Source organism: Solea solea, chromosome 3 (genome assembly GCF_958295425.1).
Source record: "Solea solea chromosome 3, fSolSol10.1, whole genome shotgun sequence".
In the NCBI taxonomy this organism is placed as follows: domain Eukaryota; kingdom Metazoa; phylum Chordata; class Actinopteri; order Pleuronectiformes; family Soleidae; genus Solea; species Solea solea.
In genome coordinates this window covers 31,754,827-31,781,393 of record NC_081136.1, presented here as the reverse complement: position 1 = coordinate 31,781,393, position 26,567 = coordinate 31,754,827, and the positions used below count along the sequence as shown (strand labels likewise).

At 41.8% G+C, this 26,567-nt stretch overlaps 1 protein-coding gene and 1 non-coding gene across 4 annotated transcripts in view; one reads left to right on the top strand and one right to left on the bottom strand.

Moving 5' to 3' along the window:
• LOC131456297 (ELKS/Rab6-interacting/CAST family member 1-like) overlaps positions 1-26,567 on the top strand; it is a 101,918-nt gene that overhangs the window by 37,546 nt on the left and 37,805 nt on the right. For all 3 annotated transcript variants that reach the window (XR_009239902.1, XM_058624525.1, XM_058624524.1), the window contains 4 exons: positions 239-432; positions 13,117-13,252; positions 14,901-15,032; positions 19,460-19,620. Coding sequence is in view for 2 of the 3 variants with exons in the window: in XM_058624525.1 (XP_058480508.1) it covers positions 239-432; positions 13,117-13,252; positions 14,901-15,032; positions 19,460-19,620 (623 nt within the window). In the remaining variant the exon portion in view is untranslated. The remainder of the gene's footprint in view (positions 1-238; positions 433-13,116; positions 13,253-14,900; positions 15,033-19,459; positions 19,621-26,567) is intronic.
• Positions 7,927-8,035, bottom strand: trnal-caa (transfer RNA leucine (anticodon CAA)). The gene is made up of 2 exons: positions 7,998-8,035; positions 7,927-7,972 (listed from the first exon to the last, which is right to left on the bottom strand). It is a non-coding gene; the product is annotated as a tRNA-Leu (tRNA).

Below are 26,567 nucleotides of genomic sequence, written 5' to 3'. Positions count from 1 at the left end.
CTGTACATAATCTGCCTGAACAGCTGAATCCAGTTAATCAAAAGTAAATGTTTTGTGTATAAATGTTTACAAATGTAGTGTCTGGCCCCTAAATGACTGTTCTGTGCAGAAGTCACGTGTCACTTTCATCTAATCCTGTTGTCATTGGCACGTTATTTTCAGAGTGAACATAGTGTTGGTCTCCTTAGTTCGGACGCAGATGCTTGATTTATTTTCAACCGTTTCGTTTCTCTTACAGGCCCACAGTGCTGCAGCGGACTCGAGGGCTGACGCTGAACTCTCCGAACGCATCTCCTGCCTGGAGCATGAAGTGACCCAGCACAAAGAGGATGCTGGGAAGGCCCAGACCGAGGTGGAACGGCTGCTGGAGATCCTGAGGGAGATAGAGAACGAAAAGAATGACAAGGAGAAAAAGATCCACGAACTGGAGAGGTGAGAGTGGAGGAGGGGTGGAGAATCACTGTAACTGCAACTGTGTCCTCCCTCTATTAACCGTATAATCGATAGAAAACAACCAGGACTGTCTTTACTTATTGAAATGTTAAGTAACACAACAATAGCCTGCACGCTGCTGATCATTTTCCATTCAGTTGCAGTTGGAGTCTTCCTAAATAACTAATCCTTTAGTTTTCCCTTTTCCTCTCCCTTCTCTCTCCCCATGTTCTCCTTTAATTTCTACTTTATTCCTTCCATTATCTCCTTTGTTTTGTCATTTTACCTTATTCATGCGTGTATGCACATGATACTGCGTTACCCCTGTGTGTGTGTGTGCGTGCGCGTGTGTGTGTGTGTGTCCATCACACCTCAGAAATCCCTCTGCTTCTCATCTGTGGCGTTCTCAGCAGTCGCAAAATCCGACCCCCTCCCCCGCTGCGTCTCAGCAGCCTATGGGGGGGCTGATGTGGGACTACCTGGGCACGTGAGTGGCTGGCAGCCCTGTCAGTCATTTTGACAAATGCACGACAAAAAAAACCAAAACACTCACTTTGCTTGTCAGAGGGACGGGATGTGAAAGCATCGTGAGAGCGATTACTCCCATGTGGAAAAGTCTCTCTAATGTGATATTTCAGACGTGAATTATGGAGGACTGTTTGATTCAAAGTAGCTCAAGCATCACAGAGGACAACAAGCCAGTGGGAACTTGGTGTACACTACATGTAGATTGTTCAGATTGTTCCTTTATTCAGATTAAAATATCATCTGGTGTTCGATGACAAATGTAGTCCCATTCACAGGATGATTACACGTTACTGTAATCATACCTTAGATCTTTAATAATGACAGAATCATCAGCTGTATTATGATACGTTGGTTTTGAGAAAAAAAAAGCACTGTCCTCCATTCAAGTCTGAATGTTACACTTGTCTTTGTTATAAAATCAAACAGAATATCTTAATTTTGAATACGGGAGAGGGGAAATGAGTAAACTAGTAACCTCCACTGGTACAATAATATAGAAACAAAAAAGAAAACAATAATTTAACAATAACATGAAGAGATTTCTCGTTTTTTACCAGCCTTTTCCACATGGGACCACACTCAGTATGTTCACTAATAATCGCCAATCAAAGAGTTGCAGCATTGGATCAGTATTTATTCATTCAGCTACTCTGGGATGGCTCACGTTGACAGAAAACTAAGTAAAAGAAATCCCGTAAAGTTCAGCAATCAGCGCTCCAGTTGAAGTCATTCTCCTCTGAGCCATGAGCAGGAGTTGCCGGTCGTCCGTTATACTGCGCGCGTATGACAAGCCAAACTGAAAGGTTCGTCAAATGAGGGCAAGGTTTGGCAGCCGAGTCTTTGCTGTAAAGCCTGAAAAGACGCTGAGCCTCTGTTCCTGTCAATGATGCAACTCTTTCATTCAGTGGCTCTGTTTTTTCACGCTTCACGTTTGTTTTTACTTTCAGAAGAGGGTGCTTGACTTTTGAACAGTTTAACACACTCTTTTTATGTCAATAGGAGTTCACTGGACAGTTCACTATGATTTCTTTTTTATTTATTTTATATTAACACAAATATTAAGTATTTCTTTCTGTCCGCTTTTCTATTTGTCTGTGTAATTTTGGATCTACCTGTCTTTTCATTTGTGTGTTTGCCAATTTACTCTATATCTACCTCATTAGGTAGCATTAATCTTTCGTCTTTTCTTTCTGCTTTCTATCCTATTATCTCTCCGCTTGCATGTCTGCCTGTGTCTAACTGTCTCCTTTCAAAGCTGTTTCATTCTTCCTGTCTGTTGGGTCTGTCGCCGTATGAAGATGAGTACAAAAAACACAGTAAAACTCCCTTCTTTTTTAGGGGCCAAGAGTTTAAGAATAACATTCATAAACAAACTGAAGTGTACAGAGAGGCTAATGTGGGTGTGTTTTGATTTAAGTAGTCAGAGTAAAGACTCCTTCCTTTCATATCTGCTGTCTGTCCCGTCCATCTTTCTGTCTGACTCTTTAATCTCCCGCTCTAAAGCCCTGTCACCTTTCTCTCAGCTTCTGTCTGCCTGTGTGTTCATTAAAGACTAATGGTTGTTAATGATTTTTTTTAGGGGGGGGATTCAGTATTTTCTCTCCGAGTCTCAGTCTGCACAGTTGAAATAGAATAAACTATAAATAATTCAGCTGTTGCTGTGTGTGTTTAGTCTAACAGTAGTAACAGATGCAGATTGTAATGATGGGAATACATGTAGGATTTTGGTACATCATATATATTCTTTACTGTGAAGAGGGGATATTAGATGATGCAAGGCGGTGTGTTGGTACATTTACAGGCTTCAGTTTCAGTTCAGTGAACATGTTTTTTTCTGTTGTTACATTGTCAATGTTAGCATTACATACAGTATTCTTTACTGGTCTAGTTGTGAGAGGTGTTGTCCACACCAGTTTGGTGGTTATTGTAGTTCTCCCTGTTCTTGTTTTTAGTGCTGGGTTAAAAAAAAATGTATTTCCTGATTCACATCGATCTTCATTTGGAAAACTCTGATATCGACTCAGAAAATATCTGTCTTTTAATATAAGACATTTTCTTATATCCTCTGCAAAACTATCGATCGTCTAGTTAGGATAGTTTAGTTTGTTTGTGTCCTTCACGAAACATCATGACAGCACTGCGCTTCTAGGCTGTATATTTTTAACTTAAACTGTTTATTTTAGGTTTGAGGTTCAATTATCACCTACGACTGTACTGTAGAGTTGCACTGTTAAGTCTAAAAAAAGTGCTCTATAAGTGAGTCAATATTAAATGTAATCAATTCCAATCGGGACCTTGTGAATTTGAGTCGAATCAAATCAGTATTGATGCCCATCCTTATTTGATTTTACTTCCTACTGTCTTCAAACTCTCTGTAAAGGATCCACTGAGACATTTGAACCCAGCTATATCAGTGGTTGTCAGTAGATGTATATCACAGTGTTTTGCATGGTGGTGAGGAAACACTTAAACAAGCTTTGTGTGTTTAAGATTGTAATACATTCATTAACCAGGCTTTTTTTTTGACCCACAAGCATTGACCCTGTAACATTAAGTGTACCGGGCTACAGGGCTACATAACCCTGCTGTAAATGATTATACTTAGCCTCAAGCTAACAGGTAGACCAGAGGAGAAGGCATTCACCTTCCACCAACTCTTAGCTTGGCACTAAGGCTAATCTCCCTGGGTTACGAGTGAGCAGTGGGAACATTACTCATGAAAAGATCAGATGTGGGTTAAATAAGAGTAAAAAACAAGTCTTCCTCTCTAGTGTAAAACCAGCTGTAATGGTACCAGGTTATTTATTTCAGTAACTAGGATAGTAATTGGAACAGACTGAGTGACTTCACACTGAGGGGAAATGGAGCTGAAAATCTGCCCTGATGGCCAAAATAAAGGATTTGGATGGAAGAGTGGAAAAGAGAGAGCTGGAAAGAAAGAGGAAAAGTGAAAGGAAGGTGGTGGCAGAGGGAGAAAAACAGCAAGATGGAACTGAAATAATGGGTGGAGACATATAAAAGAACAGGCACCATAGTGGGAATAGGGAAACCAAATGAGAGCGAGGGGTAAAAGTGGTTGAAAATAATAGAAAGAGGAAGTTGGTTTGGAGATATGAAGAATATAAACCAGAGTAATGGGAAATTAGAGAAGTTTATTGCGTGTTATATTGTTCTGTAATGGACAATTTGTCTCTGGCACACTCTCGTTTGTGTGTGTGTTCCCAGGCACAAGTTCACCCTAGAGTTTGGGCTTTGCCAGTTACAGGAAGAGTGATTGTGTGGAAGTAAATTTTTCCTCAAATTTCACACGCTAATTGTATTGGTGTCTTTTAATAGAGACTTTCCACAAGCGCCGCGTCGTTCGAGTGGCCCCAACAAGGGGCTTAAGAGGTCGTCTGCAATATCTAAACCGTTGGAGGAGAGACGTTTCACAGTGAGCGCGGTCTCAGCTTCTGCTTTGATTGGCTAATTGCTCACTTTCAATGGTTTGTTATTGCAGTTTCGTGTGTGTGTACTGAAATGCTTACAGAGGTCGAGCTTGTAGAGGTCATGTAAGGTAAGGAGGTAGGGGCTGTCACTTTTTCTGAAAATCACGTTCAGAGAAACATTACATGATGTTCCTTCAAAAGTAGTTGAATATTTCTGAATATTTACTATTAGTCACAAGAGGTTGATCCCTTGTTCATATGTGATGCCGCTTTTGCCACGTTGCTCGGGAGGAGCTAACAGCAAAGTTAACAGTGTATTTGTTCCTCACTTTGCCGTCTGTGGTGTAGAACCAGAATTATTCCCACACGCCACTTTTCAGATGCTTTGGTGTCATGATTGTTCACTCGGGAGCACGGTTTGGTTTCTTTGTGTCCAAACTTGAGGTTAAGAACTTAAACCCAACATTAGGTCATGGCTGTTATTTTTCTGATGTATTTCAAAGTGGTTTTACGTAGCGGTTCGTGGCCAAGCGGAAAGAGACCTTGGCTTGAGACTGAAGGGTTGCTGGTTCAAGTCCCCCTGGGCTTTTGATGTAAGAAAATCTCTGCCAAATCAAATGTGCGCATCATCCACTGTGGCGACCCTTAGGGAGGGAGCAGCCAAAAAACAAAATAAATTCACAGTGGTTTGTAGCTGTGCTCACAGTTCTCTGCTAGAACCTAAGGCCTGATCCTTTTTAAGGTTTGAGATTGAACTCCCTCTCACCCCCAAAGTTTGACCAGACATCTGAATCTTGGATTAAAAGTGACAGCCCTATGAGGAGGCAGTTGATAACCTTGATTACTCTACTAAAAAAAAAAAGGAAGAAATCCCTGCATTTGAGCGACAGTATGTGTATGTGGTCGTCGACCTGCCTGTCCAGCTGTTTGCTTGGTCATGCCCGTCCTCCTGTTTGTCTGCATTTTCTCTGTATTCCTCTCTGTCACCTCCTCTGTCTCTCATCTCTCTCCTCTTTGAAGAGTGATCAAGCCGGCTAACCTAACGCTCAACTCCCGTCTCGCTCCCCACCCCCTCCCCTCCCACCTTTCCTGCTCCTTGTCTGTCTCTCCCTCTCCTTCTTTTATCTTTACAATGCAACACTGCTCTACCCAGTCTTGCCTCAAGGTTAGTACTGCATGCCTATTTTTCTTCCCCCATCACTGTCTCCTGAGTTGCCACACTTCTTGTCCTTGCATTGAGACACTCTCTCATCTCCTTCACTCTGTCATGAGCTCTTTTAATCATTCTCATCAAATGTGTCTGTTCTTTGAAGGAGACACCTTGACGTTCCCTCTTCTCCCTCTGTCTCTCTGACACCTCGCTGCCGATTTGAAGAGGAGACACGATTGTCTTCCTCTTTCACCCTCCATTATGACACACCGCTCGTCTCATCACCTCACCAGCATTTGAACTTTATTAATCATTTTGAAATTTAAGGCTACTACAGCAAACACGCAGCAACGTGTTGTAATTAATAACTTTGACAACCATGAACTTTTTGCTCTTCTTACTCAAAGTCTCCGTTGAGAAATCTCTCCAGATTTGATGACGCAGTTAAGATGACCTGGGATTCTGCTCAAGTTGTGGGTAGCTTTATTTTTCATCCCCTTAACTCGGATTTCATTATATTCTCTGGTCTGCGTCCCTGTATTTGGATTTAATAATGTCTTGACCTCAGCAATTTGCCTGTTAACCTATTGTGTGTGAGGTCCTAAATAAACAGTTTAAGGCAACAAGCTTATTTACGTTATTACCAGGAATCAGAGGGAAAATATTGGACCGACTGTCGTGTCCGGGAAATAGATATGTTACTGTTGGTAAGGAGGGGTTAGCTGAGTTAAGACAGGAAGAATAATGCTCTGTCCAAAAGTGTTTAAGTCTCATTAGCAGCACATTTACTGCAAAGCTCAGTATTCAACACCTACTTTATATTATCCCATTGTCTTCATCCCTAGGAAATATAATGGCTTCTTATTTTGTTTGAAAACTGCAGGACTCTGCAGTTTTTATTCTGGATGAGGGAGAGAGAAAAACCCCCCAAGACCTTTACAAATGATGACGCGGTTATTCACATTCTCTTCTTGATTGGCTCTTGTTTAGTCATGACTCAGCTGTCCACTGTGAATGAAAAGCTCCATTTAAATACTTACCTTCAGTTTCACCTCAATGTCACTTTAGAAAAATGCTGATTGAAACTAAGCAAACATACAACCTTTTTTTTTAATCTGTGATTCCGTTGCTGAGCTTCTTAAAATGAAACCTTCCGCCCAACAATCCCTAACCTCTCTCCATCTTCAGCTACTATCTCTCCGTCTCTCCTCTCTGACTGACTGCAGACAAGTGAATGTCAGAAGTCAGCGCACACCAGAAGTAAAGAAACTTGTGTTAACTGCGTTAAATTATTTAATCGCAAGGATAAACGCGTTAACTTTGACAGCCTTAGTTTTTTGAGGCGTATTAACACGGACTTGGATTACTTCTAAAACTGGACATAGATCATTTCATCTACTAAATGGAAATGTAGTCGTATGGGTGTAGCTTATGTTAACTGCCACTTGGATGTATTTTATTGTAATGAGCAGAATGTCAGATTATTATTTTTTCTCTATGGCAACACTTATCTAGGTCCAAATCCCAGGCTTGAAAGTCTGTCATCCTTTTTAGAAATATGACGTCGATTAGCTCCATGATGAGAGTTCAGCGTGCACAAACCCAGCGTCTGAATTTGGACCTTTTCGAACAGACGTATCAAAGTCGTATTGAAAATTCTCTGACCTACACTTTGTGATCAACCACATAATAACCACTTCTTCCTGCTGTTTCCTGAATTAATCCGGTGGTCTGGAGTGTGTTTGTGTGTGCTCGGCCCGGCTCTGCTCTGCTGTAACACTTCACCCAGTGCCAGCTCTTTCTTTGCCCGCTCTTCTCCTTCTCTTTTCTTTTCAACTTCTCGAGCCGCTGTCTTGTCAGCGTTTTCATTGCTGTTGTTCTGGTGTTTTGTGATCCAACTCTGGAGGGGGAGAGAAGTGAAAGAAAAAGTTAGCATTGCCATGCTGTCTGGTACATGACGAAAAAGCGTATCTTTCTTCTTCTGTCCCCTGTTTGTGTTTTTGTTCTTTTTTTTTTTCTTTTTCTGGTTGTTTTGATCTCAGGCTAAGGAACTCCTCTTCTACTGTTAAGTGTCTGACATCAAGGTTTCGCGAGCTTTAAAGGGAATTGCATCGTTTCTTTTTGCGTGTGTGGTCCCTTTGAGGTCCCGTTCCAGCTCTGGAGCACTGAGGTTGTGCTTGGCTTTGTCAGCTAATGTGTGACAACAAGCAGACACACACAAAAACACATGCCACCACCAAACATGCACATAGTTTTCCCTATCTTCCACACAAACACACACACAGAGAAAAGGAATGAATACTGAAAATGATTACATTTTAGAACCTTAGGTAAGGCTATATAATGGTTTATTAGTACTACAGCAGGGAAACTGCAAAAACAAGCATGTGTCAGGAGTGGGATTTGAACCCACGCCTCCATTTGGAGACCAGAAGTCCCTTTAGCCAGGAAGGTGTGACCTTGAGTCTGGCGCCTTAGACCGCTCGGCCATCCTGACAGCTGACTGTGAATGAGTCCACACAAGCACAGACCGACTACAGTTAAACTATTAATATTATTGCTTTGTTGCATCACCTCCCGATTACTTGGGATCTTACAGAACGCTGATTTAAAAACAAACAAACCTAGGCAATCTGATGAAAAAAATTAATAATTCTCAACAACTATTCAAACAAAACTGAGCAAAAGGTACTCAAAATGTTTAAAATTGGATTGAATTTGCGAAATTAGTCAAAGTTCACTTGGCTCGTTTTTATGAACAAAAACGGTCTTATTATGTGACATCAGCACAATTATTGCTACTTTATATCACTACTAAAAATGCGATAAAAAATGACTCAACACATGAGAAGACACAAAAAAAACTTTTTAAAGCCTGAATATATGACCTATAAACACACGCCTCCAGGATGTCCGTATAAGGAGTTGTGTATTATTCCCATGGCAATTCACCTGTGGCACAGAGGGTTAAATAGAAAACCTTATTAAAATACAAAATACACATGTATTCATTTGTAATTTTTGCCATGAACTGAGTTGATAAGATGATGAAACGCCCATAAAATATTGTTTTTTTTTGGGTTTTTTTGTTTGTTATTTTTCTAACCAAAGAAGGATTGAGTGATTGAATTTTAATGCATCCTCATTTAAAGTGAAGTGCATTCACATCTCTATTGAAAGTTGTCCACACGAGATTAGATCTGCCCCGGCTCCCGTCAGTGCCAGGTATGAACTGGGCTCTATGAGGAGATTAAACAAAGACACGGCCAACATCAACCCCCAGCTCTTTCTCACATGCTTGCACTATTACTGTTATCTAAACACTTTGAGTGTTAATGTACGGTTTGTTCTTAAGTGTGGATATATCTCCTAAATTTCAGGGTTTTTTATACACACACACACACACAAGCCTCAGCTCCTTATTTACCCAACAAATTTACTGCCTCGCTGAAGGAATTTCCTACAGCCTTTCTGCAATTCATAAATAATTGTTATCTTTGCTTTCTTCGTGTCCTCCCTGTACCATAAGGTTTTATTCCACATCGGCAACGTGAAAGTATAGTAAAACTACAGTTTTTTAATCTTTTTGTTTTTTAATGTTTTATAGTTTTTTATAGGCTCACTAAACCAAACCAATATTTCCTGTTTCCTTTTCAAAGGAAATACAGAATTCAGACTAGTTAAATGAAAATCCTTGATGTTAATGTTGGGTGAACTGAGTGCAGTAAACATACATGAGCCCCCCGAGCATTTCTGATCAAATATTTATACAGGTCTCCAAATGTAATATTAATATTACCTTAATGTGGTTCCCCTGGATATCAGCAGCATGCTAATGAGGGAACTTAAAACTTTTTTTTTTTTTGGAGAGCTTGATGTTTAGTAAAGATTGTGTGTGTGTGTGTGTGTATGTGTATTTATTTATTTTTTCTTTTACTGCTAGTTGAAAACTTTTCCTTTAAAGCTTTAATTTTTAATGAAGACCGCTGCTCTGTGTTTGTGTAGATCACATGATCGCGTGTTTACCGTCGCTACGTCGGGGATATTACTGTGGTTTTTGCACAATTGAGGAACTTAAAAAGTGGCGTCAACCATGGTGTTTGTGCGTGTTTACAGCTTATCATGCCCCACTGCTTACACATGTGTTTTGAGTGTGTCGATGGGATGCGTGTTGTTATGTTAGGAACAGTTGCGTGCACAAATTTGTGTGTGGTCCAACTCGGACATTTGATCCGTGCAGGTTGTGTTTGGATTTGTTTATACCGTGTGCCAGGGAGTGCGTGATTGTGTGTGTGTGTGTGTGCAGACGTGGTTTCGCTGCACATGTTGTGTTTACAGTGTTGTGGCTAAAGTGAACTTGTTGTGATTTCGGGGGTTAGAAGGAGGGAATATTTGACATGTTGAAAGTACTTCACTGAGCAGAGCCATCGAGTTCAAATCAAAACTTCAGTTTCATGTAAACTGTGTTTATTTGAGACAGAGAAAGGCGGAAGGAAAGGATTGAGCTGATGTTTGCTGCAATTACAGTAGATATTCTCACCCCTAATGCATATTATATAGTACAATGGGAATGGTTAAGATGAGTTACTTAATATTTTACACCTCGTTCGATGGTGCAACATTTAAATATTTGCAGATGATGAAACATTATGGTTGAAAAAGTTGTTTACAGAGAACAAGAAGAGTCTGAGGGAAGGTAACGCACAGGACAAGAGTGACTAAAGAGGGAGAGGCAGGAATAAGGCAGAGGGAAAAAGTAGTAAATGGTTCATGGTCTGATGAGAATATTTCATCTGAAGAGTAAAGGGTAATGTTGCATTTGGAGAGAGTGTGGGTTCAGGGAGCGCTGGAAGGAAAAAGAGAGCGGTGAGGAGAAGTGCATTTGTCCTCTTGAGATTGACGTGGTGTAAATAAATAGTTGCTTTCAAGCAAGGGATTATGCTGCAGTGTCCAAATAAATGGCAAACAGGGTGGAGGGGAAAGAGCCGGGCTTGGTTTGGAAGGCTGATGTGAGGGAAGATGAAGAGGAAGTCGCTGCGGTCGGAGGCAAATGCGTGATAGTTACCCATTCATATTACACACGCGGTGAGTGATACGGGCAAGCAAGTGAAGTTAGAGCAAAACAAGTGTTAAGTATCAGCAAAAGGGAAAGAGAGAGAGAGAGAGAGAGAGAGAGAGTAAGTGGGACTTGAGTGTTGACTCAATTGGAAATATTGCAAACCAGAAGTCCATTTCACATGCACATACGCTCACATACGTGGAGTCAATGTAGCGTGAAGCGGGGGAAACCTCAGAGAGCTAACCAGATGGTTGGAGCTTCCTGGAAATCCTCCAGTAGGAACATTCCTGCCTGTTTATGACCTGTTGCACATGCACACAGGGCGTATTTCACAAAATTGATCCCAAATATTCAAATAACTTTTATCGCGCATGCAGGGCGGACCCGACGGGACACAAAAATCACCCATAATGCCTCTAACAATGCACCACACATGTTAATCTTTAAAGAAAAGCCACACACACACACACACACTGGTTATTATGTTGTGAGGTTTGCACAGCCAGGTGCTGCAGAGCAGTTTTTGGCCCCGTCGTCACTTACAGGATCAGTTTTTCATCCAGGTTACTAAATTTCTCTGGACGGTTTGCAGTCGGGGGGCCCCCCCTGGACCTTTTAGCAAACACATGGAGGATTTTATGTCTCCATCCTCTGCCAATATAATTTCTCAACCTTTTTGGCACCGGTGCTGACATAAAATAAATTTGATGGATTAACACCAGTGTTTCAGGTTAGTGGAGCAGGTAGTTTAAGGCTCACATACACACGAGCGTGGCACCGTTAAATATTTACACTCTACAACAGGTATTTTACTTCAGGTGTAATGAAAAGTAAGTGAAATGGGACGGTTCTTTATGGCGATGAAGAAAATCTCACTTGCTTTTTGAGGATTTCTAATCATTGGAGACCTTTTACTGGCAGCTAGATTATAGATAGTCTATGAGTAAAAGTAATGATAACAGTGACACACACATGCATAAACATTTGCACAGTGCAGGCAGACATACAAAAAACCCAAACATACAAAAGATTCAAGGGCAAACGCGGAGTGAAAAAGAATGCCTTTGATTGAGTTTGATCAGTTTCTGATGTGTCGGCCCGTTCGTTTATTTTCGTCTCGCAAGTGTCTTTGTTGGAAAAGTGCCGCTGTGTGAACATGTGGGTCTGTGTGCTTACACATCCATCCCCGGTGTTTGACTTCTCCCTTTGTTTGTGTCATGATCCAGCAGACGTTTGTGAAACCTGTCTGGGATGATCTAAGTCCGTCCATTTGTGTGCGTGTGTGCATGTGTGTGTGTGTGTGAGAAAGGTATGAAAGATCCTGATTAAATCAAGCTGGTGTGATAGCTGATACTGTAGGTCGGTGACAGAGCTACAATGGCTTCCAGACATCTTAAACAGGGATTAAGCCCTTTCTCCATCCTCCAACTCTGCTGCTCACATGAAGAATCTCTTTCTCTCGCCCCCTCCTTCCCATTTTATTCCCTAAATGATGATTTAAACCCGGCTTCCCGACACCCTGTAATCCCTCTCTGAAATGAGCCGCATGCTTCCCACTGTGGAGAAATCTCCAGTGTCATCCCGTCATTGATCTTTACATTACATTGGCCCTACAGTGTTATTTCTGCTCTGCGTTGAGCATAATCTCTGTGTCTCGTCGTATCAACGCAACGGGACCAACGGGCGTTCAGAGTCCAGAATTTGTTCTGAATGTGATGGTTTGTCTCGATATATCAAATGTCAGCTGTATGTAGAGGCGGCCGGCGTTGTAATAAATACATACCCATGTTGACAGCATTGCTGATGTTGTTGTTGCTGCTGCTGCTGCTGCTACTCGCACTGTCCTCTTTTGTTCAAATGAATTTTCAGGATTTCCCTCAACATTTTTGTCTTTTACAGGACTGAATTGACACAAACACACAAACAAGAAAACTCAAAATAAATGTCCCAGGCACATTATGTACACAGCCATTATCTCCTTTTTTTAGGATTTACTTGGGGGTAAATTGTTTATTTTTTGTGTCCTTGCATTTAAATTTCTTGAGTAATCTGAATCTTAAAGGATCAGCGGGTGCTTTGCAGGAATGTTAAATGGCAGAAAGAGAGACAGTCTGAGTGTTTAATCACTTTTGGGTGGTTTTCGTAGCCTTAGAAAAGGCTTTTATGTGTACTTTAGGCTATGGTTTTGCTTTACCCGAGCAGAACAGACAGCCAGAGCGTGTATTTCCTATTTTGAAGTGGAATCTTTCTACACTAACAAAGAAGAATGACATCCTCTCTGGTCTGCATAGGCCACAGTAGTTCTCTGATGCACTTGGGATGCAACTCTGTTTGTTGCAATCTGCAGTCTCACCATTAGACGTCATCGAAATCTATTATTGCATGTATTTCCACCCACTTTGTCATGTTAAATGTTTATTTGTGCTGATATTAACTGCATTTGCGTACAGTCAATCTGTATTTGGGGCTGCGTTTTTAACAGTGAATTTGTGTGTGTGTGTGTGTGTGTGTGGATGCAGGCAGATGAAGGACCAGTCGAAGAAGGTGGCTAACCTGAAACACAAGGAGCAGCTGGAGAAGAGCAAGAACGCTCAGATGATGGAGGAGGCCAAGAAGAGAGAGGATAACCTGAACGAGAGCTCCCAACAGATTAAGGTACGGATAGAGGAAGAGGAGGAGGAGGAGGAGGAGGAGGAGGAGGGAGGGCTGAAGTTAGAGAGTGAGGAAAAGTGAAAAGTGAAAAGTTTCTCTCCACCTTCTCTATGTCCTACCTTAAGTATTGTCTGCTATCACAACAATGCTTCATCGTAATGTGACAGTTATGACAGGGAGCAGCCTGAGGCAATGTCAAACACTCTCAGCTCATGCTGGGGGAGTGTTAGCGCGGGTAACCGAGGAGGATGACTGACACGGCGGGCAGATGGAAGACGGAGAGGGAAATGGTGGGTGAGGTGGACCGGGAGAAAAGGTTGATAAAGCGAGGGGAGAAGTGATTAGGGGGAGAGAAGAAGACACCCGCAAAACAATGAAGTGAATGCTGTGGGTTTTAAATGTTTCCTGTGGTGTAAGAGCATCTCTTAATTGTCTGCTGCGGTGTCAAGGAGCCACAAGATGAATAGTCATGTGTGGGGTGATGATTTCGACTGTGGTTGTCTTCGTATTTCCTCAGATTGTAGGTTTTCTTTCATTTTTCAATCGTTTCCTTTAATTTCACCCTAAATTTCATCTCAAGTTGCCCTCACTTCCTCTTTCCCCCCCCTTTCCCCTCGCGCATCCTCCTCTTCCCACTCCTTCTTCTCTTCCAGTAATCGTTAACCTCACTGGCCTCTCTGATTAGAGGCAGATGAGAACACTCTCTCTGCGTTTGCTCCCTGTAGTGACGGTTGATCATTGGTTTAAGGAGTTTTGGAAGTTGTCATTTGTGCATATGGTGCGGTGAGGAGATGAGCTGTTAGCTATGTGAGTCACTCAGACTTATGAGACCGCAGTGGTCGCAACCATAACTAGTGTGTGTTTAACCACCAATGAGGACTCGGGATGGAATGCGAGTGTAATTTAGACCATAAATTTAATTCAAAACAATAAGAATACTTGATCCAATTTAAGTCCGTCTGCGTCGTCGTCGCATAGTTAGACACCAAGTCATGTGGGACCTGGAGAAGAATCCAGAGTTACAGCACACGTGTGCTGCTGGAGGTTTGGTTACAGACACTGTAATGTCTCACCTCCTTTTCATCAGTTATTCCTTCACTTCTAATGGACTTCAGTGGTTGAAAGTTACATTTTACTCCAAAAAATGCTCCAAGTGTGATTCCCAAGTTCTTTAAGAAAGATGGAAGTCGGACGCTGAGAACAACAACCTGGAATGAGGGAGGTCTACATGGAACCTAAAAAGATTAGCTTTATTTGAGGAAACCTGGAACTTCTAGAAAAATCTAGGTTAAATTAAAGAGTTTTTGTATTTACAGCTCCATGTAGCATTGCTGCCATCTCACTGCAGGGCTTTTCTTGATCTTATTATTGTTTAATATAATACTGATTATTGCATAACATGACGTAGAACATGATGAATTTCTGAATTTTTGGTTGTATCATGAAATGAATGTAGAATATGTAGAATTTATGACTTCTAAGTGAAATTGAAAACCTATAAAAAAATATTATTATCAATAAGAATTTGCAGATGTTTCTCCTCAGATGAGATGTCGTAAACGCTGATCATATTCCTCCAAAACTAATGAAATGCTCATCGCTAATACTTTGTATTTCTAGAGACATTTTCTGTCTTTCTCTCTCTCTGTAGGATTCTCTCCGTCTGAAGGAGGAGCGCATCGAAGAGCTGGAGGAGGCGCTGAGGGAGAGCGTTCAGATCACAACAGAGCGAGAGCTGGTGCTGGCCCAAGAGGAGCATGCTCGCACACAGTCTGAGAGAGAGGTACTTCCTCCTAACTTAACTAAGAAACACACAAACGCGAGTATTGTCTCTGATTCTTTCCCCTCAACCAATAATCATGTAAACCAAACCTTTCCTGTAAACTCAACCCTCACTGATTGTTATTTTATTCACATTGACACAAACGGCCTCACTTCTAAGGCTTCTCTCCTCCGGACATTCGGACCGACGCACAAGGAAACGCACACAGACAAACGTCTTTAGGGCAAATTAAAAACTCTTTTTGACATAGTCAAACATCGCCGTGGCCAAGTGTGGCTTACGGCAGTGGCAGCACACATGCCCTATGCCAGCTGAGCTCATTCAGGTGTGGCTCTTTATGTGTGTTTGCCCAGTCACTCCTCATTTGGAGGAGAGGTAAACACATCCCTATTTAAAGAACAGCTTGTGTTTTGTCCTCCTCAGCCTCCAACACACAAAAACAGGTTTACTTTAAACCGAGCGCGAGCCGACCGCTCCAATTTGTAATCTGTTACATCTATATTGAGACAGTAGGAAAGCTCCTAGCAGTGTCAGGGGAGGCTCGGAAGGGAAAGGTTTAGTGGATTCAACCACAGACCAGTGTATGTGTGTGTTGTTCCCCTGGGTACCAATGACTTAACGAGGCCATAGAGATGGGAAACGCTCCTCGGAGCCAGGATGGGTTTTGACAAGTGGGAAAAAACAGCGTGGGCTGTGGGGATGAAAACTGTCCTGTGAAAACATGGCTCGCTGTAGCTCTTGGCACCACGGCTGGACTCCATTGTTATTACTGCCTCTAAATGTTGGCCGTCCTCTCTGGCCTCTGCTCGCCAGACTACTTCTGGACAGACACCTAAAGACAGAGGCATGCAAGCAGATGTTTTATTTTGAGGTATTTTGCTGACACCTCCATTCGTGGTACTTGTTAATGAGCAAGAACGGCAGAACCGAGACAGATACAGCGGAGGAATGATGGAAAAGACGCACGGACAGACCTGTGGTGCATCATTTGCAGACATGGTTAAAGTGACGAACACCTCAGGTTTTCTTTTTCTTTTAATTTAATGATGCAACCAAAATAAATCGTGCTTTGAGTTTGAATATTATAATAAATGCAGCTTTATTGGAGTAATCAGGGGAAGAGAATGCATGACTTCAGTACTGGTTTTGGTGATTTTTGTTGTTGATTTGTATGCTGCTTCCTTCACCTGAAAACGGGCTCTGTCTATTAACACTGCAGCGTTAAACCTGACTGAGGGAGCGTTTGGATGTATACAGCAGCAGTGCAGGGCCGGGCGACAGCAAACTCCTGAATCACTGGGAATTTTGAGCAGTAGAATTCACTTCTGGAACCTTTTGCCTGCACTTCTTCATGTTTTCAGTCGTACTGCAACCTGTTTACAGTCGTCCCGCTTTATTTGCACAATGCTGTTGTTGCCTCCGTCTGAGCTGATGTAAAACTTCCTGTGTGTTTACAAAAGTGTACAAAACTCTGAAAGTGAGAAGGAAAACCTGAGAAAGTCACATCCAACATGTTCATCCTCTTGTTTTAATTTGTTTAGACTAATTTGTGCCAAGCTATCACATTCAATTTAGCGGGCAACTTATTGAAAAACTTAAAAAAGATAGAAGTGGCAGCTTTAATTAGGCCGAATCGAGGTCATTTAGTCCAGGACAGGGTGCTGGAGAGCGTCCTTGCACTCAAATGCTTGAGTGAAGGAGCAGAAATGTCAGTGTGTGGTGGATGAGTGGAGAGGGCAGCCAAACACTCGGTGCAGTCGTCACCCAACATCAACAGCGCTAACTCAGCCTTTCAGTACACACACACACACACACACATATATATATATGTACACACACACACGTATGCTCTCACAGACAGGACAGTAATACACAGGACAGTGTTACACATGCATATATTGCTCCAGACGCACAAACATGGCGGAAAAGAAGTGCTAACTGCTAGTTAAACAGCGCGCCGACGACACACACACAACACGGCATTCAGCAGGAGCCAGGTGGACACGCTCCTCTAACGGGAAACGTGTCTTTATATACACAAGTAAATTGTAAATAAATATGTTGGCGTCCTTGTTTTACAACCACATCATTGCAATTAACGTTTCACATAATGATTCGTAAAATGACGACAGAGGCAGAGGTGGTTTTCTCTCTTAATGAGAACGATCTGTTTAAAAGGCACACACTGTTAATATGCACAAGTCTTGGCTGCGTTGAATTAGCCAGCGTCGCCTTGTTTTTGTTACCTCTGCAGGACCCTTTCCTGGTATTAATACTGACCTTGTGAAGACCAGTAGTGCTCATGGGGACCAAAGCCTGGTCCAGAGCCTATTTTCTGAGGAAGTGGTCACGGCTGGTTGGTTGTAAGATGAATTAGGCAGTAACTGGTTATAGATGGTTAGGGTTAGGTTGTCAAATAGAATGAAGGTCTGAAGAATAGCTGCACAAACCTCCGTGTGTGTGCGTGTGTGTGTGTGAGTCTGTGTCTGTATAGGACTCTCTCACAGATTGGGTTTGACTGGCAAAACCATTGACCACATGAAATCATATTCAACCTTTTCTGTGAGACATGAGTCACAAGTGTGTATGATCGCTGAAGCAAGGTGTGTGTGTATGTGTGTGTGTGAGACAGTGAAGTGAGTCATCAGTGACACACTCCATCAGTGTCTGTAGAGACCAAACCAAAGACAGACTTCTCTTCTGTACGTTTGTGCAGACAATTATGAGTTTTTGAACTCGCTGCACTTTCTTCTTTTCTTTGGAATAAAATAGAGTTGAAACGACTCTAATACACACACACACACACACACACACACACACACACACACACACACACGGCCATTAAACTGAAAGGGTTGCAGTCCTCCTGACCTCCTCTTGTCCTCCAGCTCCTTCATTTCCGGCCTTGTCACTCCTCACCCCTTCATTCTTCGATCTCTACATCTCTAATGTCAGCCAAAAACTCTCCTGCTCCTCGTTTTCTCTTTCCTTCAGGTCACATCTGTCCTCTCATTTTATTCCTAACCTCTCTCTCTCTCTCTCTCGCTCTCTCTCTCGCTCTCGTGTCTGAATCAGATTCTTAACACTGCCTGTGTTTATGACTGTATCACTGTATCACTTTCATCTGATTTTCTCTCTTTCATGTTCTTAGCATTTGCTTCCTCTTGTGCTGCACTGTTTATTCTTCACTCGAGCATACTTTACAGTTCTTCTCTTTGTCCTCTGCTCTTCTTTGCTTTTCTGTCTTGTACATGCATTGCTTTGCCTGTTATCTCTTTCTAATCACCTTTATCGCCTCATCCTCTTTTCCTCTTTCCTTATACTGTTCTCCGTCCCTTTTCCGTCCCTATGTCCACTTTTGGTCTCTCCTTTCCTTGTCTGCTTTTCTTTATTTCTCTTCCTGTTTACTTCTGTTTCTTTCCCCCGTCACCACCTCGTTCCTTCACTCCGTGTTTTTGTCCTATCTTTCTCTGTCTCTGCTCTTTTTGTACGCAGCTCTTTCATATTCCAATGCATGAGTTCACCACAGCCGGCTTTAGGTGGTCAAAGGTAACAAAACAGCATTTTATGTCCATTGCTTTTTTGTCTGTCTTTCTGTAAACGAAGAACCCCCACAGATTTGTGAAAGCTGATGTTATTCTTCTACACTGGATAAGAACTTAATTTCAGTCAGTCATGCTGATGTTATCACAAACCACGGTACTAACAGCTGGTTAAATACAAGAAATGAAGAAAATATTTCATGTTTGTGTTGATATTTGCTATTGACGACACCAGAGAAATAATAACCAGAGACTCTACCCTTTAAACGCCAATACAGATCCAGCAGGTTACCAGCCAAAACAAAAAAAAGCCAACAATTTAACCCATTTTAATGCTTAGCTCACATGTCTTTCCATCTCAAGATTCTTCCTAGAATGAAATAGTGAATATTTATGAAAAAACATGAAAGACACATTCAGAATTCTGTTTCTGCTGATAACATTTGTTTTATTGGAGCCATTAAAATAAAATAAAATAAAATAAAATATCCCCTTCTTTGCTCTGGGTTTTCAGTTTTAATCCTTTTGTCTTGAGGGTTTTGCTCTTCTGTTTTTTCCCCCTTGAACAGTGCAGAAGGGAAGGTAGTGTGAATTGTATAGTAGCCAAAGAAAAATGTGTGCCTTATACTTTCAGACCTCACAGACATTAACATTCTCACATCGACCCAGAGAGAGACCGACACAGATAGGGTACTGTAAGAGAGAGAGAGAGAGAGAACACACGGAGAAGAAGAAGAGTGTTACATTGAAGAATTTCGTGTAAAAACAAAGCACAGTGACGAACAAACATTACATTGATGTGTGGGGAAAAACTAGCATTTTAAACACAAACACAGAGGGTTTGTTAAAATGATGTCCTACATTGTGTGTGTGTGTGTGTGTCAGGTGGAGGACCTGCTGGTTGCCATGGATAGAGTGAAACAGGAACTGGAGGTGATGAAAGCCAAGCTGTCGTCGACTCAACTCTCACTGGCTGAAAAGGAAGGTCACCTGACCGCCCTGCGGGCTGAGAGGCGGAGGCACCTGGAGGAGCTGCTGGAGATGAAGTAAGAACACAGTCACTCATACAGTAACTTAATACTAACCTGTGGGGTTTTTGTTTTTTTTTTCATATTTTTTAAATATGGAAAATGTATTTCCTGTATATTGTATAATGTATTCCTATATTCCCAAATTTCGTTATTTAATACAAAATGAAATGACTCTGTTTGACTTAAATCCAGGTTCTTTCACTAGTTTTAAAAACCTGCAACACTTTCTCTCAAATTAGCGACGCTTGTGATATCTGCCATCGCGTCCCTTGTGACTTCAGCGTTTCCCAGAAGGTGTTAAGTTGTCACGATGAACTTCACCCGACACCTCGTCAACACGTCCTTTCCCTCTGCTTCCTCCACACTCTCTCCTGTCTTCTTTTATCTCCTCTCTCTCCTTCTCTTCACTCTTTTAAAGCCATAGACACATGTGTCTTCTGCTTGTTTTTTTTTTACGTCCTCGCCGAGGCCGCGCAAACAAGGCGCAATTTATCGGAACAACACTTTGGGCTGAAATAGAAGCCAAGGAGAAGGTCCGTGTTAGTGCTGTCCTGCCTGTTTAAACACGCCGTGGGACATCTTTTAATGTGGCATCATGGGAAAATGAGTGCATGCGGTGTGATTTAGGCGTCCTGCTCGCTGTCCTTGACATTTTCTACCTACATTGCATTTTTGTGTGTGTGTGTGTGTGTGTCCAGCAGTGTGTCCATTCACAGCCCAGGTGAGCCGGTTATTGGCCGTTTTATCACTGTAGTAATGACCCGTGTGATTATTACAGGCATCAGCGCTCCAGAATGCGTAGCCTTGTTTCCATATGTGAGCGTGCGCGCCCCGCACATGTGTTTGTTCGTGTGCTTGATTGATTTACGTCCGCTGGTCCTTTTATGACCGCGCCGGCTCCGCGATGAGTCTTTATGTAACAAACAGGTGAATAGACGTACACATAATATGTCCTGTCCGTACGCACACCGGCACAAACGCACAATAGCAACATGCAAACGCGCGCGCACACGCAGGCGATCTTAACCATGCGTGATTAGATTTATCCGTCTCCAGTCGGTAGTTCAGTCTGTGCTATCATTTAACGCGTGTCCCCCCGGCACACTGTATATACTCTGTACTCTGACTGTGAGTTTCCACTGATGGATCATACAGAGACCAGATGTTTGCTCTGTGCGTGTTTCTGTTGCAGATACACGGTCTACAATTGTATGGCAAATACTTAGCGTAGCTGCAAATACTCCGACCTGTATTTTAATCTTTAGCCATTTTTACCGCCACGTTCCATATTCAACAGGAACGTTAATTACAAAGTCATTTGTGACAGTAACAAGATACATTTTGTACCTGTGTGTAAGTGTTATTTCCTTTTCTTGGGCCACTTTTATTGATAACACCTTGGTAGCACATACTGGTAAGGGAAGAAGAAAAACAAGAAACATTTTTTTTCCTACACTTCAAATCATTAAATGTGTGGTAGCAGACCTTGAAGAAGAGTTTGTTGCTCCCTGAACAGTGTTTCTACATTTTCAGGATAAATTATTTACTGTTGGTTAGGGTGTCTGCGTTGGCCAGCAGTTTTCTTTTAACTTGTGTTTTTTTTTGGGTTTTTTTTGCTTAGTTGCTACCAAAGCTTCTTCGTTTCTACGGTTTTCACGTATGTGTCGTGGGTGGTTTTCTGATTAAAACACAGAACACGGCGGAAGCTGCTCTTTGAAGTGTTTGTTTGAATCGTCTTCAGAAGCCTGTGTAGAATTGTCACACTCGTGTGTTAGTGTTTAACAGCTCACTGGGATAAAAAAAAAAAAAAAAAAAAGCTTTACTTTTGCATTATACATGATATTTTCTAGGCTACGGGAAGATATTCTTCTCACATTTGGGATACGGTGCATTTCCATCCCAGTTAACCCTCAGTTTCAGGTAGCTGCTGGTTGTCTGGCTGTGAGAAACGTCCATGACGCCACCGCTCATATTTTTCACAAGACATTAGGGTTTGGTCAGGGAGAGCACGTCATCCCTCTCTGGCTTTCTCCCACATGTAAAACACGAGACGTTTAAGGTGGCTGTGTCCTGTGTGTCCATATATCACAGTGTAATGCACATGAAACTGTCTCCGTGCACACAGGCTGCCATAACTCTGAGAGGTTTGATGTCTGATTTGTTGCCCAGTTTTACATTGGTGTAAGGTTTAATGTTACTGTAAGACATGATATATGATACTGCATGTTTCAGAGGTTTCTGGGACAGACACAGAATATATTAACACACACACGCAGAAATTTATTCCAAGTACAGCTGGAAGAAAGCACACACTCTCACTTTTCCTGTTTCCTCCCTTTCCTTAATCTTATTGCCTCACACACACACACACAAGCGCACTATAATGTAGTTATTACAGTGTCTGTGTTTAGACACTCACCGGCCACTTTATCAGCCAATGACATGGCAGCACCTCACTGCGTGTAGACCTGCTGCATTTCAACCTGAGCATAAGAAAGGTGATTTAAGTGACTTTAAATGTGCCGTGGTTGCCAGCGATGGTCTGAGTATTTTGGAAACAGCTGATTTACTGGAATTTTCTGTAGATTTTACAGAGAATGATGCAAAAAATGAGGAAATATCCAGTAAGTGGCAGTTGCTACTGAACTAAAATGCTAAATTGATGTCAGAAGTCAGAGGAGAATGACCTAACGCACCTGATTTAAGATAGAAATGCGACTCAAATAAACTCAAATAACCATTCATTACAGCCAGGACCAACTCTGAATGCACAAAACACAAAACATCAGACCTCAAAGCAGATGAACGACAGACCACAGATTTATTAGGTGTCCTGTGTGCCTAATAATGTGGCTGATAAGTGTTCATTGTTAGTCTCTGTATATGTGACTATTTGTTTGTATGTCTGACGTGAGTATATTATGCCATAGGGACCATAAACATGGTCATACACATGTAAATAACAAGTAAATACCAACACACCCCAACGGAAGAGAATTACACACATACACAGACACACATCTGCCCTGCAGTGCTCCAACATGTGACTTTCCCCACTGATAAATCACCTGCAGTGACCTTCACACATGCATGCACATGCTCATAAAGCACACAGACATGTTTTCTTGGTGATATATATTCAAATATGGACATGGCTCGTTTTCTTCCCGGCATTGTGTGCACATGTGTTTGTAGAGCGTGGGCTTTGCAGGTGTGTGTGTGTGTGTGTGTGTGTGTGTGTGTGTGAAACAGCAGGGTGTCAAGTTTGAAATCCCAATCTGGATGAATTAGGGTCCGTTTTACTCGGTGCCGCTTTACTGACATTTCACACACCTCTGCACTGGTGTGCGGTGTTTTTTCATCCGTCTCTGTGACACAGACACAGACACATTTATGTTTCATGGCTCTGGTTTTGTACAATTGTATTTGACAATAAATATCAGGTAACTTACAAAGATGTTCTTTGGCTTTCACTGTGTTGGATTTTAAGGGCAGATAATAAATATTCTACACCGTTTAAAGCCCAGGAAGTTTGTTTTTAGAGTTTTGATTTGCATAAGCTGGATTTAATTGGTTGTAACTTGGCTGTGAGGAAAAAGAACATTTCGGCTACTTAAAGTCTTGTATTACTTTGGTGGTCTCTTAATAAGAGCCATAACCACAGCACAAGCAACTAAACACACACGTGTGGAATTAAACATTTGAAGTCTCACTTGACATTTGTGAAACCGAGGCGTTTTCTCTGCGACCTTGTCACGCTGACTTTATTCAGGGTGAAAAGACCCGCGGTGTTTTGAACACAGCGTGATTTGTTGAGGTATAAACTGGCTTCACATCAGAATCTGTGGTTTTGAACTTTTCGTACATCATGTGTGATTTGTTAGAGTCGATGTGACAGTGACAGCTTTATGAAGAATTATTGAAAACCTTTCCCCGCCACTGTTCCAAGAAGCAGTTGAATTCGAGTCTTTCCATCGCAGGATTGCGTTTTCATGGAAGCTCATGTGTTTTACTGATCAGAACGGCCGCATACATAAATATTTTCTGTAAATTAATTTAAAATGCGGTTTGGCAAATATCTCCCCGTTTTAAAGCAGTCAATTTATTTTACGGCTCTGACTCACTGATGGAGAGGAGAGGACAAAGACGCGGAGAAGAGAGGTGGTACGGGGATTGACACGAAACAAGTAGTGGACAAAAACAGAGGAAGAAAAGCGAATGAAGAGGTCAGAGCGAGGGTTATAAATTTCTTTTTTTGAGGGCAGAGAGACTGAAGGAGGATAATAAAATGAAAGAAAAGAAGCTGAAATGCTTTTCTGGCAGAGAGAGAAGGAAGGAAAGCAATGAGGAGAAAGACAGCTGTCCAACAACAACTCGCTTGAGCCAACAGGGCTGTGTGATATCCCGAAAAAATGATATTACCTTCATCTCTGTCTCCCGTGCTCTTTCCGTTCATCTATCAATCTTTCTACGGTAAATATTGAACATATAAGCACTTATTGCACACAAACATCCTCCTTTACCTTCATTTCCTGATCCTTGTCTTTTACCAGACGAAAATGAAATTGCATGTATTAATGGAAGAGTGAGACACTGGGAGGTTGTTAAGGACTTTGTCACATTAGTGATGCTTAAAAATCACATTTATTACAAATAATAACACTTTATTTTTTAATTTTAACATTTGTTTTTGGCAGTGCTAATGGTCAAGGCTTCCAGCGGCAGGCAATAATGAGTCACATCACTTTTGTTTGCTTTTGTCAGGGGAATAATATGATATTGTAGTTGCTTTGTCTGCATGTGGGAGGCTGCTTCAGGCTGATAACACCACTACGAGCAACATCGATGTTTTTTTTTTTTGGAACAGGATCTTCTAAGGAAGTATATACCTAAAATAATATTTATGTAAATGAAGCCTAGTAGATTAAATGTACTCTAGGGTTTTGTTTTCTCTCATTTTTGTAGTAGAAGTTAGACATTGTTCGATAGATTTATCAACAATTGGCCGATTGCTTCTTTTCTCCTCAGAAAATTGATAAATGCTGCAAAATTCATATAAAAGTTAAATTAGAAAGACGTTTTTTTTTGATGTCTTGTATTTAATAGTCACTTTGTACACTATTTATATCTATAACAAATATAATATGCAGTTTGATAAGCAGTTTTGTGCATTTGTTAATATTAAACTGTTAATTTAAGCGGTTGGAGGGAGGAAAATAGAATAAATCATCCATCATCATCGGTATGGACTGTAGAAAAACCTATATGCATTGACCTCTGTTGTGTAGGTGTGCTGTTTCTGCTGTTGTCACACACACACCGAGTCTTGAAGCATGTGGACATCCTCCGCTCGGGGAACTCTGTACACGCACACTGTACCTTGAATCACGTGTATGATTAGAGCATAAAAAAGTCTGCAGGAGCAGCAGCAAGTCGCTGCTCCGTCTTGTGGCTCCTGCTGTCAGAGCCTTGTCTGATGCCTCAAGGTGAACACTATAAATTCGCTTTATTTCTCCTTTGCTGCTCTGCTCTTCCTTTTATCTCTCTCCCTGCCTCCCTATAAACTTCAACCCACTCCTTGCACCCCTTCCGTCATTCCTCCTCTCATTCTTCCCATCCCTCCCTCCCTACCTCACTCACTCCATCCCTTGCTCGCTCTGGTATTCCCCCCCCCCCCATCCTCCTTCATTTCTCACTCCTTGCATCCTGGCTTCCCTCCATTCCTCCGTTCTACTTGCCATCCATCTTCTCCCGTCTAAGCCTACATCCGTCAAGAAATGCTGTTATTGAAGGATTTCAGTCGAGCATTAATTCGTCCATTCATTCATTCACTTCGTTCCAAAAATAATCAATGATTGTAATCAAACGATTCTGCTCTCAACACGTCTGTTATTTGGGCGACGGCTCCGCTCTTTGCGGCCAGGAAGTCATCACTAACAGAACAACACTTGCACTCACACATATTCTAGTGCGGCATTCTTAGTGAGGACATAATGCATTTTATAGCCCTTTACCGTAACTTTACCCATCAAAGCTAAACGCCAAACCGGGTCTTAACCCTGAAAAACCCATTTAAAATTGTGAAGATCAGCCCAAAGTGTCCCAAATGTTTCACTTCCTACTGTGTTTTTTGGTCCTCACAAAGATACACATACAAGCTCACACACACATTCACTCACAAAAAAACCCTGACAAGACGGGATGACTTCTGAGAAGATTTCGCTCCCAGAGGAATGCTGGGAGATTTACGTACACACACACACACACACATCCTCCCACACAAACGCATGAACACATGCTTGTGGCAGTCCTGTAAACTCAGAGAAGAGAGCTTTGATCCTGTCAGACAGCAATGAGATTAATCCACACTGTGCCAAAACCAGTCTGTGTAATTGTTGTGTGTTGTTGTGTGTGTATGGCAGACATGTGGAGAGCTTAGTGTGACAAAAATGGGGGCTCATGGTTCTGACACTTCGCTGAAAACAGGGCGCCCTGCTCTTTCTTTCGTCCTCCCCTCTTAGCACTTGGTTTTTTACCCTCTCTCTCTCTCTCTGTCTCTCTCTCTGTCTTCGTCTGTCCTCTTTGATTTATTTTCTTCTCCCTTGTGAGAGACTGGGAGAGAGATTCGAATCAGGAAAATAGAGGCTATAAAAGATGTGCTACAGTTCGAAGTTGCATTTAAATAATAGGGTTTTCTGAAGCTTTGCAAACTTCAGCTGAAATTGCTACAGAAAAAAAGGGGCCTCTTTTTATTGTCCTGACCTTTTGCATTATAATGTGTCGTTATGATGTCACTCACTGCATGTGTCTGCGCATGTATTCCAGAGCTGCCGCACTGAAACCAGCTGAATTAAAAGAGTTTAAAAAAAAGAAAGAAAATGAATGTAAGAACTGAAAACAGGAGAGCGGCAAGGCAATCGGACACATCGGAACCAAAAGAAACAAGTGGAGAAAAAGAGCAG